The sequence below is a fragment of the Pimephales promelas genome, chromosome 10, assembly GCF_988280905.1.
Source record: "Pimephales promelas chromosome 10, fPimPro1.hap1.1, whole genome shotgun sequence".
Classification (NCBI taxonomy): domain Eukaryota; kingdom Metazoa; phylum Chordata; class Actinopteri; order Cypriniformes; family Leuciscidae; genus Pimephales; species Pimephales promelas.
The window spans coordinates 32,338,814-32,357,965 of NC_142778.1; the positions used below are offsets into that span (position 1 = coordinate 32,338,814).

Consider the following 19,152-nt stretch of genomic DNA (forward strand, 5'->3'; position numbering starts at 1 on the left):
ACATGAATAACAATGTTTAATGACGTTTAGTATTTTCGATTGTATTAAAGGAGTAGTTCACTTAAAAAAAACAAAAAAAAAAACAATTGCTGATAATTTACTCACCCCCACGCCATCCAAGATGTTCACGTCTTTCCTTCTTCAGTCCAAAATAAATTAAGGTTTTTGATGAAACATTCCAGGATTTTCTCCATATAATGGACTTCAATGGGAACCAAACGGTTCAAGGTCCAAATGACCGTTTCATTGTAGCTTCAAAGGGCTTTCAACAACACCAGACGATGAATAAGTCAGTGTCTTATCTAGTGAAACAATTTGGTCATTTCGAAAATAAATAAAAACAGTTCAAGTTTTATAAGCTCAAATGCTCGCCTTGCTCTGTTCTGTGATGAGTGTTTGTGACTCTCCTGTTCGAAATCATTCATCAAAATGAACAAATCTTTTTTCGAGTCATGACTCGAAGGTTCCTAGATAAGACCCTTATTCATCATCTGGTGTCGTTTAAAGCCCTTTGAAGCTGCACTGAAACTCTCATTTGGACCTTGAACCGTTTGGTTCCCATTGAAGTCCATTATATGGAGAAAATCCTTAATTTCTTTTCAACTGAAGAAAGAAAGACATGGACATCTTGGATGACATGGGGGTGAGTAAATTATCAGCAAAAGTTTTTTTTTTTTTTAAAGTGAACTACTCCTTTAAGAGATATAAATATTTTACCCTCATTTAAATATTTCCTGCTGTAAACACAGTCAGCAGGAAGCACGAATGAGCTGTAAGTTGAGGCTAATTTTTCCTTTGTTAAATGAACCAGAATGTGGTCTCTGAAAAGACTTTAATATATGAATAGGCTGTGTCGTATTTCATTGCATTTCAGCGTGACCACATGCAGAGGCTGGTGAAGCCCGCCTTTACCTTCATATGCTCAGATACTGTGACCGCGAGTTCGTGAGGGCCAAAGACCCCGTCACCCCATCTCTCTCTCACACACACACACACACGGATACAAATATAAGCACACACACTCGATGAATACACCTCAGTGGCAATGCGGATGGCTTGGCACAAGGGGGCTCCTCCTCCACTCGTACAGGGGCAATATGACTTAAACAGACCGTGTCCTGAAACGCCGCCCGTCCCTTTCATCCGACACATCCATCGGGTTTCAGCGCAAGCGTTTCTTCTTCACCGGGCCCTGGTTGCCGAGCTCGGCTCTCAGTTCGCTGTACTGCACCTGTAAAAACAAACAGCTCTTTGGTCAGACGCAGGTAATCGGAGCTGAGGCCCGCTCACGGTAATGGCTCCCCTGAGGAGAGCCGGTGCAGGGGGAAAGCCAGGCGGGCGCGGCTGTAATGAATCATGTTTTAAACACAGGAGCAGAGGGGATTAATCACAAGGAGGAAAGATTTGAAAAGTCAAGGGTTCCGTACCGACACAGCGGTGACTATACCACCCCCACCTATAAGGGAACTATACTGGTTGAGCAGACCCGCTGTCTTAGGTCCTCGCAAACCGAGGAGTTGCGAGTTGTGTCCTTCCTGAGAAAAGTTTGTTGGAGACTAATTATAGCAGCTTGTAGGCAGGAGTAAGTGCCTGTATGGCTCCGGCTGGGGCATTGCGGTTACAGATGATCACACACTTCCCTCGTTTCAGATGAACATGCTGTTTACTTTACTTAAAGCAGGGAGTGAACTCGGGTCGGAGGTGAAGGTCGGTGTGATGAAAGTAGAGTTTCTCTGAGGTATGAGAAACTGAATAAAGATTTTTTTCCAAGGAGCTCACAGCGTATCCACGTACAACTTTTAGACAGCCATTAAACATATTCAGATATTTGGAGTTAAAGGAGTAGTTCACTTTTAAAAAAAAAACTTTTGCTGGTAATTTACTCACCCCCATGTCATCCAAGATATCCATGTCATTCTTTTTTCGGTCGAAAAGAAATTAAGGTTTTTGAAGAAAACATTCCAGGATTTTTCTCCATATAATGGACTTCAATGGGAACCAAACGGTTCAAGGTCCAAAAGACAGTTTCAGTGCAAACTGTTCAAAGGGCTTTAAACGATTTAAGAAGATGAATAAGCATCTTATCAAGCGAAACGATCGCTCATTTAAAAAAAAAAAGTTTAAGTTTTATACTTCGAACGAGTTCGAACAGGAGAGTCATAAACGCATCACAGAACAGAGCAATTTGAGCTTATAAAACTTAAACTTTGTTATTTTTTTTTTTTAAATGAGCGATCGTTTCGCTTGATTAGACCCTTATTTGTCGTCTGGAATCGTTTAAAGCCCTTTGAACAGTTTGCACTGAAACTGTCTTTTGGACCTTGAACCATTTGGCTCCCATTGAAGTCCATTATATGGAGAAAAATCCTGGAATGTTTTCATCAAAAACCTTAATTTCTTTTCGAGAAAGAAAGAATGAAATAGATATCTTGGATGACATGGGGGTGAGTAAAATATCAGCAAAAGTTTTTTTTTTTTAAGAAGTGAACTACTCCTTTAAAGTAAATCTTGTGTTCAATTATTAAGAAATTGCCTTTAAAAACTGAAAAGTCAGCCCTTCTCTTTCCGCAAAATGTCATAATGTGATGTTTCAGCATATGAAAAGGACACTTCCCATGACTTTAAATGGGCTGATGTACCACATTTAGTTTTACACTCCAGATGCAAAACTTGAAATAGTTTCGACCGATATATCACACAATATTTGCCATTTTTGAATTACTGGCAAATAAGGGGTTGGAAGCACCAGGAATTTTATTTTGACAGTGCTGGGAACACCAGTTCCTGAGTGCAAACACACAGAAGATCCTTTCTCCATCTTCACTGCTGTCAGCAAGTAAGACATGCTTCTGCTTTCCAATATAACATACATGAATTACCCAAAGCAGATTTATACAGGTGGAGCTAAGGAAGGTGGAGAGTTTCTGAAAGCACGCTACAAACTACTAAAGCAAACACTGTCCAAGTATTTGAAGGTTGAACGGCAAGCTCATTGGCATTTCAGACAGATTATGAAGCCCAGGTGCTCCTGGATCGCAAACCTCCAAAAACACTCTGATTTTCCTTTCACAGTTAAGAGTAACATCAGCCTCTGAAAATGGCATTAAAGGCATCTTTTCTTGTCCAAGGCCACCCTTCAGTCCAAACGACGTACACAGAATCGACAAATTGTTAAATATGGCATGAGGCTGATGGGACTCGAAAGTGTGGAGAATGCGTCCAAATGATTTTCTTGTTTGTTTCTCCTCGAAACAATCACCTGGAGGTGTATCTGCAAGGTAGGGACTGCACACTAATTACCAGGCCCTGATTATGAGAATGGGAGATGGAGCACAAGGGAACAAAGAGACGCGGCAGCCTCTGAACATGAAACTGTCCTCAGAACTGACAGATGCTGCTTATTTTAGGACAGAGGGCCACTGTATGAAGTCCAGTTTTGAGGGTTTGTGTTTGAAGAACTGCACAGGCACTAATTGCCAAGTCATTTTCGGAACCGTGCGATAGGAGTCAATTTGAGCTTTTGTAACGTGCTGTTTATTTGGTCAATCCTTTTTTTTAGCATTAAGGTTCGAACGTTGTAAACTTAACGGGGACAGCATGGATTTGCATACCTTTTTGGTATGGTTAATGGCCACTGTGTCGTTTTATTGGCATTTTGTTCTTTAAAAAGTGGCTTGCCTTTATTTATTTATTTTTTTTGCTAAAGATCATTCTGTCTTCCCATTTTTGGTGCGTTCCATTTAAATGAACAGCAGGCAGTTCATCCAACCACGAAAACATACTTCAAAAGGCTTAAAAACTCAGCAATGGTTTCCATCTTGTTTTGCCAACTTGCTGCTTCCACATGCCAAAACCAGTGTGTCATGCTGGCTTCATCTATCCACACTGACATATGTTAACGTAAAGTTGCAGAGGTTCATCCCAGGAGGTTTGTCTGAGCCAATCACTCAAGCTCTCCAGTATCTGAGCAGGACAGGAAGCCCTGACAACAGTTAAATAGCCATGTTGACGGAGAAAAGCATCCTATGCTGAACGCTTTATCACAGTAGGACCTGCTTTGGATCCCGACTTCTGAATCGCACTCGAGGTCCGAAAGACTCTCAGCGTTTGGCTGCACATCCGCGGGCTTATGATGTAACCCTGAATGACATATCAGCCATGGATAATGTTTCATCACATATGGCGCCCAGCAGGACAGCGTTGGCTCAACACTTCATTAATCGAGTCCTCCAACCTGATGTGACGGGGGCCGCCACACTGCCAGTGTGCAGACACCGACCCCTTAGCAATCCCTGAACCCTCTACAGCACCCTTCTTTTATCACAGGCCGACAAAACTGATAATCAGGGACAAGGCTGAAGCGTTACGGCCGAGGATAGATCAGAGCGGACCCCATCCAGGCAGCCGGGTGACTCCATCAAGACATGCTGGGAAATAATTGGGCCGGGGGCCGCCTTTAAAGGCACGAGTCCATTAATAATCAAACACAGCCAGAGGAAATATCCTGGGTAACACTTGGGAATTCTGTTAGAGCAAATAATGCAGACATCTTCAGGGAATTCCTTCCTTGTCTCCGTCCCTCCCTCTCTCTCTCTCTAAATGTAAAACTGGACCCTTACCTTTTGAACATCAGAAGGCACCCTCTTGAGAAAATCCAGTATTTCATTTGTGTTTACGGCATTTGGGTTGATAAGCTTCTTGGTAAATTTGGTAACACCTGTGAAAACAAGCATGCGTTAATAAATGCAGTTACCCGCTGCACTTGCAGGTATCTTACTGGCAAATCAAACCTTGACCAAACACACATTTGTCACTTTATCTGCTGTAATTCATATCGCCATGTGATTGGAAGTGCATATACATAAATACTAGGGCTGTCAAACGATTAATTGCGATTAATCGCATCCAAAATAAAAGTTTGTGTTTACATAATATGCGTGGGTGCACTGTGTATAATTATTTTGTATATATAAATACACACGTTATTAATATATCAAATATTTATATTTATGTATAATATTAATTTGGTATAAATATATATAAAGTATATACATGCAAATACTTCTTAAATATATACATGCATGTGTGTATTTATATATACAAAATAATTACACACACATATAATTATGTAAACACAAACTTTTATTTTGGATTAAGCGATTCATCGTTTCACATCCCTATTTTTTTGTTATTATTATTAAATAAAGAAATTATTTACTTTATTCATCAAGGACACATTAAATTGATCAAATAAAGCTACAGTAAAGACACTTATAATGTAAAAAAAGTGTATTTTAAATACATGCTGTTCTTTTGAACTTTGTATTCAATGTGTCAGTTTACACAAAAAATATTAAGCACCACAAATGTATGAATGTATGGTATGAATAATAATATACCAATAATACTCGAGCAGCAAATCAGAATATCACAATTATTTTTGAAAGATCATTTGACATTAAAGGCTGCTGAAAATTTCATTTTAAAATATATTAAAATAGATTTTTTTCTTCTGTATTTTAGATCAAATAAATGCAAGAGACTTTTTTCATAAACATTACAAAATCCTACCGACCCCAAACTTGTATATATTGTATATTATTCCATTTTTTTTTCAATCTCTTCCAATCATCAAAACTAATCATCATATACGTGAAACCTCTAATTGACATTTACACGGCAGAATAATGCCTATGCTCGCTACCTCTTTCTTTCTAACTGTACATACATCAAACTTTCACACGAGCCTCAGTGCAGCTGGTCTCAACAGCGGATCATGTTCATGATTCTGATCAGCTGTCACATGTAGAGTTATGGAAATGGATCACTTTTTAAATAGCTTTCGTCAGGCATCAGTAAAGGAGTCCGAGCTCAAAGCTCAGAGACAGTAAAGTGTGATTCTTTCTAAAACACCTCTGCATGACTTCCATTTAAAGGAAAGTGGAGACAGCTTAACAGCAGCACTGGAGTATCACGCATGATTGGGTGAAAGGGCTACACATGGTGTCTCACTTACTTACCCCACACTAAAACTATGTAGCGCAGTGGGATGAAGTACAAGGAGGTAGTCGCCAGAAACAGAACCAGGCAGGCCAGGAATGACAAGAACGGCACTGACCAGTTGAATGTGCTGTCAATGGAGACAAGTCATTAATTCATTTTCATAAATCATATATGAATAAATACATGCACTTAAAAATGCTGGGTTGTTTAAACCCAACTTTGGGTCAAATATGGACAAACCCAAACATTGGGTTAAAAATGTAATAAAAAAAGGTAACCCAATGGCTGGGTTTGTCCATATTTGACCCAAAGTTGGGTTAAAACAACCCAACAATTTTTAGAGTGTGTGTAGGCTATTTTTGGACATGTACGTTATTGACAGATCAGGTTCCTTGCTATAACAATGTTTTAGTGCAAAGTAAAATACAGATTTAAGACAACATAACATTACACTCTAAAAAATGCTGGGTTGTTTTAACCCAATTTTGGGTAAAATATGGACAAACCCAGCCATTTTTAACCCAATGGCTGGGTTTGTCCATATTTGACCCCAAATTTGGGTTAAAAAAAACAGCATTTTTTAGAGAGAATGAAGCTGTAAACATTTGAGAATAAATTCTTAAATGTGGAGATTAAAGGAATAGATAAAATAAAATTAACATTATATAATGAAAAGGCATGAATAATTACAATAGTTCAGCCAAGTAGTGGCAAAAACGCAAGAAATGGATTTGAAGATTTAGATCATTCTTTGGGATAGTTTACCAACAACGAAATCCTTACTTATGGTATATCAGTTATCATTAGCATGCATCTCATAATAATATGACTTAATTCTGAAAACGTCATAGATTTATTCTCTATTTATTCATTTAAATGTGGCACTAAACATAAAATGCGTTTAGTTTTTCTATTAATTAAGCTATTTGACAAAGAACAAGTACAACTGCATATGTGAGCTTCAGAAGAGGTATAAAATCCTCTGTTCTTACTTTTTCACTCTTTCCCCGATGCAAGCCACTTCATCTAAAGTGCTCTGAACTGTAAGCACAATTTCTTGAACCATGTGGATTTTTTCCATCAGTCCTCTTTTCTCTGATTCCTGAAGAGAAAGAAAAAAAGACAGAGACTGATGAGGGAAGTCAGCTGCTAGAAGCCTACAAAGGAAGAGCAGTTTATTTCCAGAGTGCCATCACCAGTATTTCATCTAGTCAATGGCCTGTAATGAGCTTCTGTAACATCTCCTCAGACGTGAAAATGTGTCAGCCTCTCCTCCAGAGCTGTCACGAATCTAGGAGTATTTCAGCATTTGTCAGGCGCAAACAATAAAGGTGCATCACAATCAAAGATTAAGCGGAGGAGGAAAAAGATGTAAAAATGGCAATCAGAACGCATACAGAGAGAGAGAGAGAGAGAGAGAGAGACGGACTCGGGAGTTAGAGAACACAGACGGCGCAAGACGCCAACTTGCGAGGTCGTCTAATCCACGAGTCTCTGCCGGGCAAGTCTTGGCTCGTTTCCTACGTTGCAAGCTTTTTCGAGTACCAGTTCTTGGCGTATGAAAACTCAGAGTTGCCCACCTTATGGCAAGATTGAGTGCTGGGTTGAAATCATTGGATTTATCGTTTTCTGTATCTGAGCTCGTGGGAGAAAGATTGCAATGTCTGAGTGTAATCATGTTATACAAAGCAATGTTTTTACTTCTTGTAAGAGAGATGGGAAATCCCATTGTCTTTTTGTATTTTGATGCATCACACAGTATTGGGTTGCCATGTAATTCAGAGACACGGGCTAAATGGACTTTCGATGAAAAAAAAAAGAGAGAGAAATTCTATTCCATTTTACTTAAAGAAGATTGCTAGGGTAATCTAACGTCCAAAGCAACATGATCACATCAGAGAAATCCTCCAGCATAAGAGCCCATGAGTATAGTTCTCCAAAGGGGGGAGAGAAGAAAGAGAAAGAGAGAGAAACGAGAAGCCCTCACATCAAAAGGATGGAGTAATGACAGGGGTAATGATGGATAGTATGGGGGGTGGGGAGACAAACGTGTGATCGAGCGCTATATATGTTTGTATTAGCAATCGTCCCCCAGACAGCGGGCCCGGTGAGTCGGCCCCTGGGAAAGCTCAGCCCGGACTCCCCACTGTCGCTCTCCATTCGGCCCCAGACACAGGGAACCATGGGAAGCACAACCCGTCGACTCCAGCGACACACAGCGTGTCTGTACACAGAGACTTGGATATCAATCAAGAGAAAATCAACATGCCTCCTGTTATGAGTCATTTCAAATCCCTCATTTGTGAGGAAAGTGTCAAAGGAGGATAAAGTGCAGAAGATGATATATTCTTTCAGTGTATCAACTGTGTTTGATTTCAGCTCAAATGTCTTTAGCGTTTCTTTGCTTAATGAGTCTCGACCAACCGCAAGAAAAATGAACTCGCAGTGCTCCCCAAAAAATATTTGAACACTTAAGCCACATAATAGATAACAAAATATCAAATCAAGTGGCGATTATTTAAAAGAAATAGATCCCAGTTTATTTTCGAGCAAAACGAGACGTTTTCTAGGTTTGCTGGTTTATTTAAAAAACAATAATAATTATGCTCAGAAAAAAAATCTGGTTCTTTCTACATCTCGTGTTTCTTTTTATTTCCTTTTTTTCGATTTTAACATTAACAAACAGATATTTGCATAAGTAAACTTATGAGCAATTGAGCTGGAGTAGTTTAAAAAGCTCGGTTTTGACTTTTTCAATCTTTCCTCAATGCAAGCCACCTAATATAAAGAAGGGCTGTGAAACGATTAATCGTGATTAACTGCATCCAAAATAAAAGTTTGTGTTTACATAATATATGTGTGTGTAGTGTGTATCATTGTTTTGTATATATAAACACACACATGCATGTATATATTTAAGAAATATTTGCATGTATATATATACACAAAATTAATATTATACATAAATGTAAATATTTGATATATTAACACATTTTTCTTGAATATATACATGCATATGTATGTATATACACACTACACACACATATATTATGTAAACACAAACTTTTATTTTGGATGCGATTAATGGTTTCACAGCACCTAATATAAAGTGTTGTAAACTGTAAGATTATAAAAGTCGCTGTTCAAAAATAAAGTGAGTTCATGCCTATAGATAATGTGATGAACTCCACGTATTGTTTTGTTTTGCAGGTGTCGACTTCCTTTAATATTATGTTATCAAACGATATTTTTTAGTTTCCAAAACTAAGGTTCACTGTACATGTGAGGTAACGTTTGTCACAGATTGCTTTGATAAGGCTGTAAAGTCTTAAAATGACAAACATGAAATATCCATATTAATGGCGACCAAAAGATGACAGTGAAAGCATGTGTGATATACACGTTCTCTGGACTTTTGCAATTCATCTTTCGGAACCCCCTTGAAGTCAAACATCCTTTTTTTTTTCGCCTCTAAGGTGGAAACACATTTTTTTCGCCATAAATAAACTCTCCGCGCTACATGTCTACTGATTAGAAAACCTGTGTCAGATCATATTCTCAATTCAAATGAAATTGTCACAACTTTTATGTTGGCTTAATAGGGAACAGATTGCACAAAGGCAAACAGAAAATGCGGTTTCACAGGGATGCTCGGCACAATAAAAAAAAACACATCATTTAACATTCCTGTAATTGGGTAAATGGCATCAAATTTGAATATTCATTCAAAGCTGGTGCAAATATTCGCGACTCACTTATTCCACAACGGAATAACCAGAGGAACGCACCTAAATAAAACACCTGCGTTATTGGCTAAATGTGTTGCAAATGGGTTCGTTAAAGCCGACAACCACCGTACAAACAAGCACAAAACACCCAGCGCTCCCTAATGGATGTGTCACAGGATTGTGCACTCTGGAATACACAATGATTATGACATCAACACTCTGTCCTTGTGGTGTGTGCTGAAGGTGATATGTTAGATGTGAGGGGGGAGAGGGCTTGAGGGTTAGAAGAGCCAAAGCCTGGTACTCTTAGGTGACCTGAGCCCAGGGAACAGGGCCTCTGGGTCATTCAGGACACGCATCCAGGGGGTTGTTTTCTCTTCAATCCTCTCGTTTTCTGATCTGATTTAAACCAGTGTCTGCGCGCTCAACACAATTGATACCGAAAGCCGAAGGGAAGTTACGTCGTGACTTGTACATTTCTCTCTCCCCCAGGACAAGATTCGTGCTCGTAGAGGAGATCTGTTATTATTTCGTGGCTTCTCCCATCAGCTTCATTCCATCGCAGCTGCAGGTTTACATATTCTCTTCCTCCAGGGGAAAACACACTGGGAAAACGGGCGGTAATCGTAACCTCCTCAGAGGGGACAGCCTTTATCCCCGTGTTAACCAAAGAGTAGGAAAAAAACGGCACCTTTGAAGCGATCAAATTTAACACCGATCATTCTCCAAGCCCAAAACATTAGCTGCGATGACTTTGATAGGAAGTGTAACGCTACACTGTTTGATCTGCCTGCGTGAAACTGAAGTCAAAGTGAAAAAACATAACAGGACTTTGAAACAAGCCACCTTAAATTAGAGCTGACAACTTAAAACAAACATGGACATCTGGGTAATTTGATAAATGAAAGGAGATATTTCATTTACACAAGACGTGAAAGGGTGTAAAAACATCTCGCTAGAAAAATGTGTGTAATTTTAATGAAATAATACAAATAAATACATGCACAGGCAGTCAAAGAACGGACATGCTAGGTCAATTTTTTATAATATTCCAAGCTAATTATACGTCATCCTAATTTAAACGCACATATTCCCAAATCCAAATATTTATAAGGCTTGTAAGTCGTTGTTTTTATATTTCATCTTGTTTCTCCCTCCAAGATATATTACAATTGTTTAGCTGCTGGGCGTAAACTAATGTGCATGCACACACATATCATGCGTTTCATCCGTGAATTATCTGCTTGGCTTGGATAGGATTTGGAAGAGGGAGCTGTTTTTAACAGAGGGGTTCCTCTCAACAGATGAAGCTAGCCTGCGGTCATCATCGCAGAATATATTGAGCACATTATGAATATGAATCCTAGGCCCTAGCCGTACAGCGCAAGGGTCAGCGCTCGGAGGCTTAGAGCTGCGCACTTCCGCACATCCGAGTCAGAAAGCAATAACACATTATCTTCCTGTTAACTCATTCTTCTCTGGACCAGACAGCGTGGCCTAAAACGATTATGAGCCTGCCCTGCCTCATTATGAATTTATTCAGCACTCAGCATTCAGATTTTTGACCATTATGACAGTTTACCATCCACAACGAAACCATACCAGCTTAAATGTTGTTAAGGATGTTTCTTTTCTTCTTTTTTTTTTAATGAGTGAATATTTTAAGAATAATTGGATCTAAGCAGATTTGGGAGAATATGTAATTAGCCTAATGACTCATCTTAAGCGTAAGAAAAAATAAAATGCTAAAGGAGGAGTTCAACTGCCGTCCAGCCTCCCTATTTAGCCATGCCTGCCTCAAAATCCTTACAATGCCTCTATTCCCCAGCGGAAGGCAAACTTCAATTAATGATGCCGTTCTGTGCTTATTTCTGCGTTTCAAAGCACCGCAGCAAAGCAACCAAATCCATTTGTTGTCTGAGCGAGGATTCCCAGAGGACTGGTGTGAAAGTACTGGAGGGAAAATGTGCTTGCTGAATCGTCTGTCCTCATTTTAAACGTATTTAAGTTAACGTATAATTAAAGGTACAGCATACAGTCCGTCTATGCAGAGCCCCAAGGACAGCTCAGAGAAGCTCTATGAAAGTCAGCGGTTGATCAAAAACCACGCATGACACCGGCAAAATACCTTTTCATCTTCGTCCTCGTCCTCAGCCACGGACATGTTCTCCTGTAAAAGAAGAGGAAAGAGACAGAGAACGGATGAGATTGAGACACACGTGGGCAATGGAGCATTTTCTTAACAAACACCTCGTAATGAAACCTTCGCTTGTATATACACCCCCATTGGGAGAGGCCTTGTTGCCGTAGCAACTGCCTCTCGGGTGACCTCGCACAAAAGGAGGAGGTGAATGAGAAGGGCCTTCCTCACAAGAGCGATGTCACAACCAAGCAATCTAATCTTCTTCACAACAAACACGTACACACAACTCACACATGCACCTGAAACCGAAAGGAATGCATTTAATCTTGGCCGTTCGGGTGCCTAGACCGCTCTTAAGTCATCCCTGACCCTTTCTGGCTATTGAATGTAACTGTGGCACTCTTTTCCGCTCGGTGCCCCGTCCCGAGCCTGAGATACGGCACATACACAAGAGTTTTGCTCAGAGACTCAAATCCGGTTTACACAACCCACTGGAGATGAAGGTCACGTTCAAACCTACGACCAAGAGTGATAGACAGACATCTTAACCCTTGTGAATGTTGAATTTATAGATGACGTGGACCTAATTAGGAAGGGCTGACCAATTAATGTCTTTGGAAATGGTGTGGAAAGAGTCTTCTAAGGTTTATAATGTGCTGTAAATTGTCTAATGACTCCCTAGAATACTTAATTCTGAGTGTTCCATAATATATACACTATATTGTGTTTCCTGCATTGCTGTTGCTCGTTTCATATCATCCCACAGTCGCATGCTCACGCTTTCAGCACAATCTTCATCGATGCATTAGTCTACGATCCATCAGATATCATTCTAGAATGCTGATTTGCTGCTATTAATTATTAATGTTGAAAACATTTTTGTGGAAATGGCGATTTATTCATTTGCATTTATTAAATCGAAATCTTTTGTAATATTGTAAATGGCACTTTTGATCAATTTAATGCATCCTTGCTAAATAAAAGTATTGATTTATCTTGCTTTAAAAAAATGTTACCACAAATGTTTGAATGGTATCATTGTTGCTCAACATTGATAATAATAATAGTAAATGTTTCTTGAGCAGCATATTAGAATGAATTCTGTTGGAATATTTCTAGAGTAATGATGCTGAAAATCTAGTTTTGTATTTTATTTTTTTTTAATAATAGTAAACAATATTTCACATTATTACTGTTTTTACTGCATTTTTGATTAAATAAATGCAACCTTGGTGAGCATAAAAGACTTCTTTCAAAAACATAAAAAATGTCTACTGTATATGACATCAGATATCTATAGACAGAACGTCTATTAATATTGATTTTTCAGTAGAATCTATGAGGTTTAAAACTGATGCTTGTCATTTCTAAATCCTGTGAGTCACCAGCACAGACTCTGACTTATGAGGGGCCATTTTCTGTGCAGCTGAGTGGGCGACATCACAGCACTCACCAAGTCCTGACTGGAGCTGGCCATGCCTGGTGTGATGTGGAAGTAGTTCCAGCCAATGAGCAGGAGGAGGAAGAGGGGCAACATGAACAGCTCCCAAAACCAGACTGTCAACACAAATATCTAAGAGAGAGAGAGAGATGGTTTTAAACAGGGTATGAGGATCCTAGACAGCAGTTGGCAATGCTGCCCACACATACACACACATATGCATTTCCTCAAATATTACATCGGAAATTAACTCTTAGAAAGTAGAAAGACCTTGTCATAACAAGAAAAACTGTCCAAGCATCCCTTCCAGGTGCCTGTGTCGGAATCTGTGTGTCGTGGTATAGGAGGTTTTAATATTTCAAAAAGCCATTTGCAATTGATTATAGTGTGTAATTCGGATGCGACAAATCGGAGCATCTGACAGGAGCGGGTCCTCCACACTTGCTCTGATGTACTGCGTTTCAAATGCTTCCTGACTGCACTGCATTCCTGCTGCCTGACCTATAGCACTCGTATGCGTTTCACCACTGCGGAGAGAGACTGCGAACACTCAAGACCCCTGGTAGAAATAAGATGAATAATCCTTCAGATTTCCATAAGAGAAATAGGTGCACAACACCCATAGCACCGCGCAGCACGCCGCTAATTGGCCGGCTGAATTTAAAGCCAGCTAGCGGCAACTTAATGAGCCTGAGAAATAATAAGATGATGCACAGGGATGACCGTAAAAACAGACATTCTCAGGGAACATTATTATAAAAATGCACTCTGCACATTACAACTCAACCGATCTGTAACATAACACTTGAGCATTTATGTCAGCAAATTTCGTCAATGTACTGCTAGAAATAACTGAAACATTGAAAGAAAACTAGGGATGCAAAATATAACGGTGCCATAATATTTACCAGAGAATATTTATATTGTGTTTCTATTGTAATAGTTGACATATATCAGCTGATACTGAGTATTTAATTGTGCACACTTTCTGTCTATTTTATATTTCGATTACCTTTGCTGCCACCTTCATCATTTTTAATTATGCTGAATAATTTATTTATTATTATCTCATTTATTAAACATGAAAAAATCTGCATTATACAATGGTAAATAGGCGATAATCCAAAAAGTCAATAAATGTAAAGGTTAAAATTGTACTACATCAGGGTATTTCCAAAATAAACTTTCAGAACAATGCTTGCACATCACATCTGTCTAACATGAATTTAAATGAAAACATCTGAAATTCTCACACTGCACGATGGTTGTAGATTTCATTTGAAGGTCACAAGAACGAGCTTGTACCTACACAGAACAACATGGCTCTGCTTCCATGGCATGCTGGAGGCTTGTTAGAGACAATATGTTTGACTTAAGTTAGACAGGGCCTGCAGGTCTTACTTTAAATCTAGTACAGTACCAGCATGTTCCTGTCATACCAGCCAGTGGCCAGACATCACGCTCTGGGCAGTCTACCTACTGCCACTCCTAAGCTAGGTTCACTTTCACACATGCCTGCACGCACACACAAACACAGCCACCAGGGATATGAGAATCGTGCTTAATGCACAGAGCACTTGGACAACAACCCCGCAGGCACAACAACAACAACAACAACAGTGCACACATCTGGGTCTTTCTTTAATAATTCATTACAAATTTAGTCACACTATCCTATCATAGATGGCTGAATCTCTTTAAATCCTTATTCAATCTGTACTAGCGCGCAGATTCAAGCTGAAAACCGTATTACAGCTCGTGAAGGTTGAATACGAGCGGCATATTGCTGCATAGATGGACCCCACGTGGAGGGGCCCGCCTTCATCCTCACCCTCAGATAAACTCGAAAGGGCTTATCAACAGGTTAGCTGTCATAAGTGATACCTTCCAAAGTAAGGGAGAAAGTGAGAGAGCCGAGTTGGGGGAAAAAAAACCTGGCGACAGCCCAGCAGGAATGTTGAACCTGCTTGCCCTGCCTGCAGAAGCTTCTACATTAACTACTAAAGTCTAATTGCCTGGTCCCTGTCTTCCCATGCGAGTCAACAGTAGGAGACCATTCATTTGCAGCCTGTGAGTCTAGAGAGAGAGAATCTGTCACAGGTATTCATAATCGTCCACTAATGCAAATTTCCGCTCAACTGCTCTCGGGCTTGGTGGACGAGATAAAAGCACACAGAAATACAGTCAAATGTATTGAGTCTAAATGTAGCATCTAAATGACTGGATGAACAAAACCTGTCAGAAATGTCTTCATTTCGTCCCCAGCAGTGTGAATCTGGAAGCATGCTGGATTTACGTGCCTTTTCCCCAGTGCTAATAAAAACAGAACAGTGAACATTTGGAAAAGTCTCCCTAATTTGGGTGTGAAGGCAGTGTCCGATAGCCTTGAGTCAATAAGCCGGGCTCAGACTACAGGAGTTTCAGGCCGATTTCAGCCTAATTTACCCCTCCCGACATTCTGAGAAAGAAATCGTATCAAGTAGGGTTGGGGAAAAAAAAAAAAAAAAAAAAAAAAATCGAATCGCGCATAGTATTGCGATATTTTCCGTGGCAATACTGTATTGATACACGGACGCCAAGTGTTTCCGATTGGGGAGATTAAAGCGGAGGAAAACTGAGAAAACCTGGATTATGGCAGAGTCTTTAAAATGTACTGTCCTCTCGTCTTTGAAACGAAAATTTCATACGTTTAGATATAATTTTATATATAGTTATGTTTATTTAATATAATTTTAAAAAGAAACATAAACATAACGAGGGGTGTCTGTTTTGTGACTAACGTTTCTTTAGTATAACCATGGATGGAGTATAAAATTCAATATAAATTCTCGTTATTGCATTGGACTCTATGATCAGCGGAAGTTATCGAGCATCCTTAGACCTTCACCGGAAATACTGCCGTGCATAGAGCCCATTCCCACCCCTAGTATCCAGCCCAGATTCTCTGATAATGTGAGGCATTTACAGATCAAATCTGCTAGCAAATACATCAGGGCCACCCTGACAATATCAAACATGTTTTAAATCGAAATGATTATGATTACGTCAGTACTTCCGCAATAGCCAATAAGAGGTGAGTCTACAAGGAGACGTGATGGAACTTTTGAAATGGCGACCGTGAAACAAGCAACGTGGTGGACAACAGCTGGTGGAAATGTGGCAAAAACACGACTGCCTTAATAATTTTTTCTCATATAATGTCTACAGCAAGTAGCCATTACATGCATGATGCAACCAGATTTCACATTTGGTTAAGATTTACAAACTCCTGTAGTCTGAGCCCGGCTTAAGTGGTTTGTGTTTTATTAGCGCAGTGATTAAAATCTGTCAGGTTTTACCTCGTCCTCGCTTTCCTTTAGAGTCAATTTATATTGAAGAAGAAACCCAGCTGTATATTGGTTTACCTTTTAAACACAGGGATGTTTTACTGCTTAAGTACATTAAGTGCAAACAGAATTGCTCATTTTTTATACATGGACTTCACATGTATTAGCTACAAAGCTACATAGCACTCAATTTTAGGCAACTTTTTCTTTTTTGCAGAGAACATGACACAGCTGGAATGAAATCTATGCCTTCAACACGAGGGCCACAAAGAGCATTCACTGCTAGGCCACACAAAAAGAGCCATTGACTGCCGAGATTCAATTGAGGTGGAACTACTACGAGCAACTGAAGTCAAGCCTTTTATACTTTTTGAACAGACATGAACCACACGTGTAACCATAGTGACAGTGCCGGAAATAAATATGAAAGATGGTGACTTCTTTAAGAAAAGTCTTAGTTAACACTTCACAACTGGTATTTTATTTATTTGTTTTACATATACATGAAAGGCAGCGTTGCTTTGTCCATATGCTTGCATGGGATCATTGACTTGTTGCAATGTTTTTGGTCTTATTTCCAGAATACAATCGTGAACTTGAGCTTATTTGGTAAGGAAAGTGAGTTATATTGGGTTTGTTTTATCAGACCCAGTTGCTTGTTTTTCAAGCGAGATCTGGCAACAATGAGCCCAGACCGACCACACACACACACAGAAAGTCTAAAACCTACTGATGACGCCGCTCATCTCCGACTCTAGATATTCCGACCACACCGACAAAAAACAAAAAACACAACACACACACTTAACAGAGCATGCATACAATGCAAAGAACCTATTTGCATTGCTGTCCAGCATTGTTTCCACAAAAGCCCTGCAATATTGCAATTATCAGTTTATAACTGTATATACACCATATTTAGCAAAGCTTGTACACACATTCTACTGCTATGTGAACCTAAAAATCATTTAGATTTAAAAATGTCGAGAGTCCAAAGAGGGAAAGATGATTTGGAGTGATAAGAGTGTGTTGTTGTAGATTGATGTAGATGATGGAGACGCCCTCTCCTCACACACCAACAAGGACCACCAGAAGACCGGCCAAACGGGGGGTTAAGAACCGTCTGACGGATTTGTTTTAGCGTGCGGCTAATATGATTGCACTAAATGTATTTCCGAGGCCTCTCTAGACGATCCCCTGTTCAGAGGAATTCCTATACCTAATAATAAAGCACTCAGCGATTAAAAGTGTGAATAAAATAAGTCCTGGAGCCGAAGCCCGGCTGGCAGCAGAACGCCACCCACGCTCTCCAGGGAGGGGGAGAGGAGAACAAAAGGACAAAGACGCCCTCACTAAGAGTTTATACAATCCTGCAAATTGATTAAACGGCAAAGGGGTGGAGAGAGGCTACCAAATCAGACTACTTACTGACAGACTAAACACAAGTGGTGTGGAGGGCTGGGAAAAAACACTCCACAGCTACTGCTAAATGTAAACATGCATCACTGTGGGAGTACAAGAACCTCCATCCATCTGAATTTCAAAGTCAGAACATGCAGAATAAAAATACATGTATACCATATATACGCCGTGTGAACTAGGGAAAATGTGTATATTTTGTCTATTTTAAATGACCTGTTTAAATTAACCTAATTTAAGTTAAATTGCTAGTATGTGGTTTGTCCACATTTTGCTTTAATGACAGCAGCACTCAAATTGTCATTACAGTGATGTTCATATTCTCTGGCATGATCTGAGAATGATCCAAAAAGCATCTGACCGACTGTTGAAAGTTCTCGTGATCAGGGTCACATTTTTTAATATTTCAACATGACATCATGACTTTTACGTAAACTTGACTTGAAAGTGGCATGTTATCTATACGCATTTTGAGCCATCCGCGTGTATGCGTGTATGTACACGCCGTTAAATGTCCGAGCGAAACGAAGCAAAATGTAGCTCTACATCTGGGGAGTGATATTTTTTTTCCTAGGATGGAAGGAGAAGACTCATAAATGGTATTAACCCCAGTGACGGGTAGGTTTAGGGACGGGGTTGGGCTAGGTCATATATTTATATATACAGTAACAGTAATGTAACGTTAAGTCAACGGCGTTCATAAACACACTGAAAAGCGATTATGCATGTTAATAGCACGCCAAAAATGGAAATACGAATTGGCGTGTCATATATACGCCATTTCATGAGATCAGTCTGAATATTTTGTTTATTTTATATAGACTACTGTTCAATTTTTTGGGGTCGGTCGGATTTTTAAAACGTTTTTTTTTTTAAAGAAGTCTGTATTTTGGTCACTGTATTGATTAAACTTACGTTAAAACTAGTAATATTAAGAAATATTATTCAAATTTAAAAAGACCTGTTTTCTAGTTTAATATTTCAGGTATTTTCATGGACCCCACTGTATATCAGCACTTCATATATAGAAAAGGACACAACACTGACTGGCTAAAACAACCCAGAATTTATAAAGGGAGATTAGTTCCACTA

At 39.4% G+C, this 19,152-nt stretch overlaps 1 protein-coding gene across 2 annotated transcripts in view; it reads right to left on the reverse strand.

Moving 5' to 3' along the window:
• Positions 1 to 642: 642 nt before the first annotated feature.
• mctp2a (multiple C2 domains, transmembrane 2a) overlaps positions 643 to 19,152 on the reverse strand; it is a 49,796-nt gene continuing 31,286 nt past the window's right edge. For both annotated transcript variants that reach the window (XM_039683805.2, XM_089116472.1), the window contains exons 18-23: positions 13,328 to 13,447; positions 11,860 to 11,901; positions 6,996 to 7,105; positions 6,021 to 6,130; positions 4,620 to 4,717; positions 643 to 1,231 (exon numbers count right to left, since the gene is read on the reverse strand). In XM_039683805.2, coding sequence (XP_039539739.2) covers positions 1,163 to 1,231; positions 4,620 to 4,717; positions 6,021 to 6,130; positions 6,996 to 7,105; positions 11,860 to 11,901; positions 13,328 to 13,447 — 549 coding nt within the window. In that variant the 3' untranslated portion in view covers positions 643 to 1,162. The remainder of the gene's footprint in view (positions 1,232 to 4,619; positions 4,718 to 6,020; positions 6,131 to 6,995; positions 7,106 to 11,859; positions 11,902 to 13,327; positions 13,448 to 19,152) is intronic.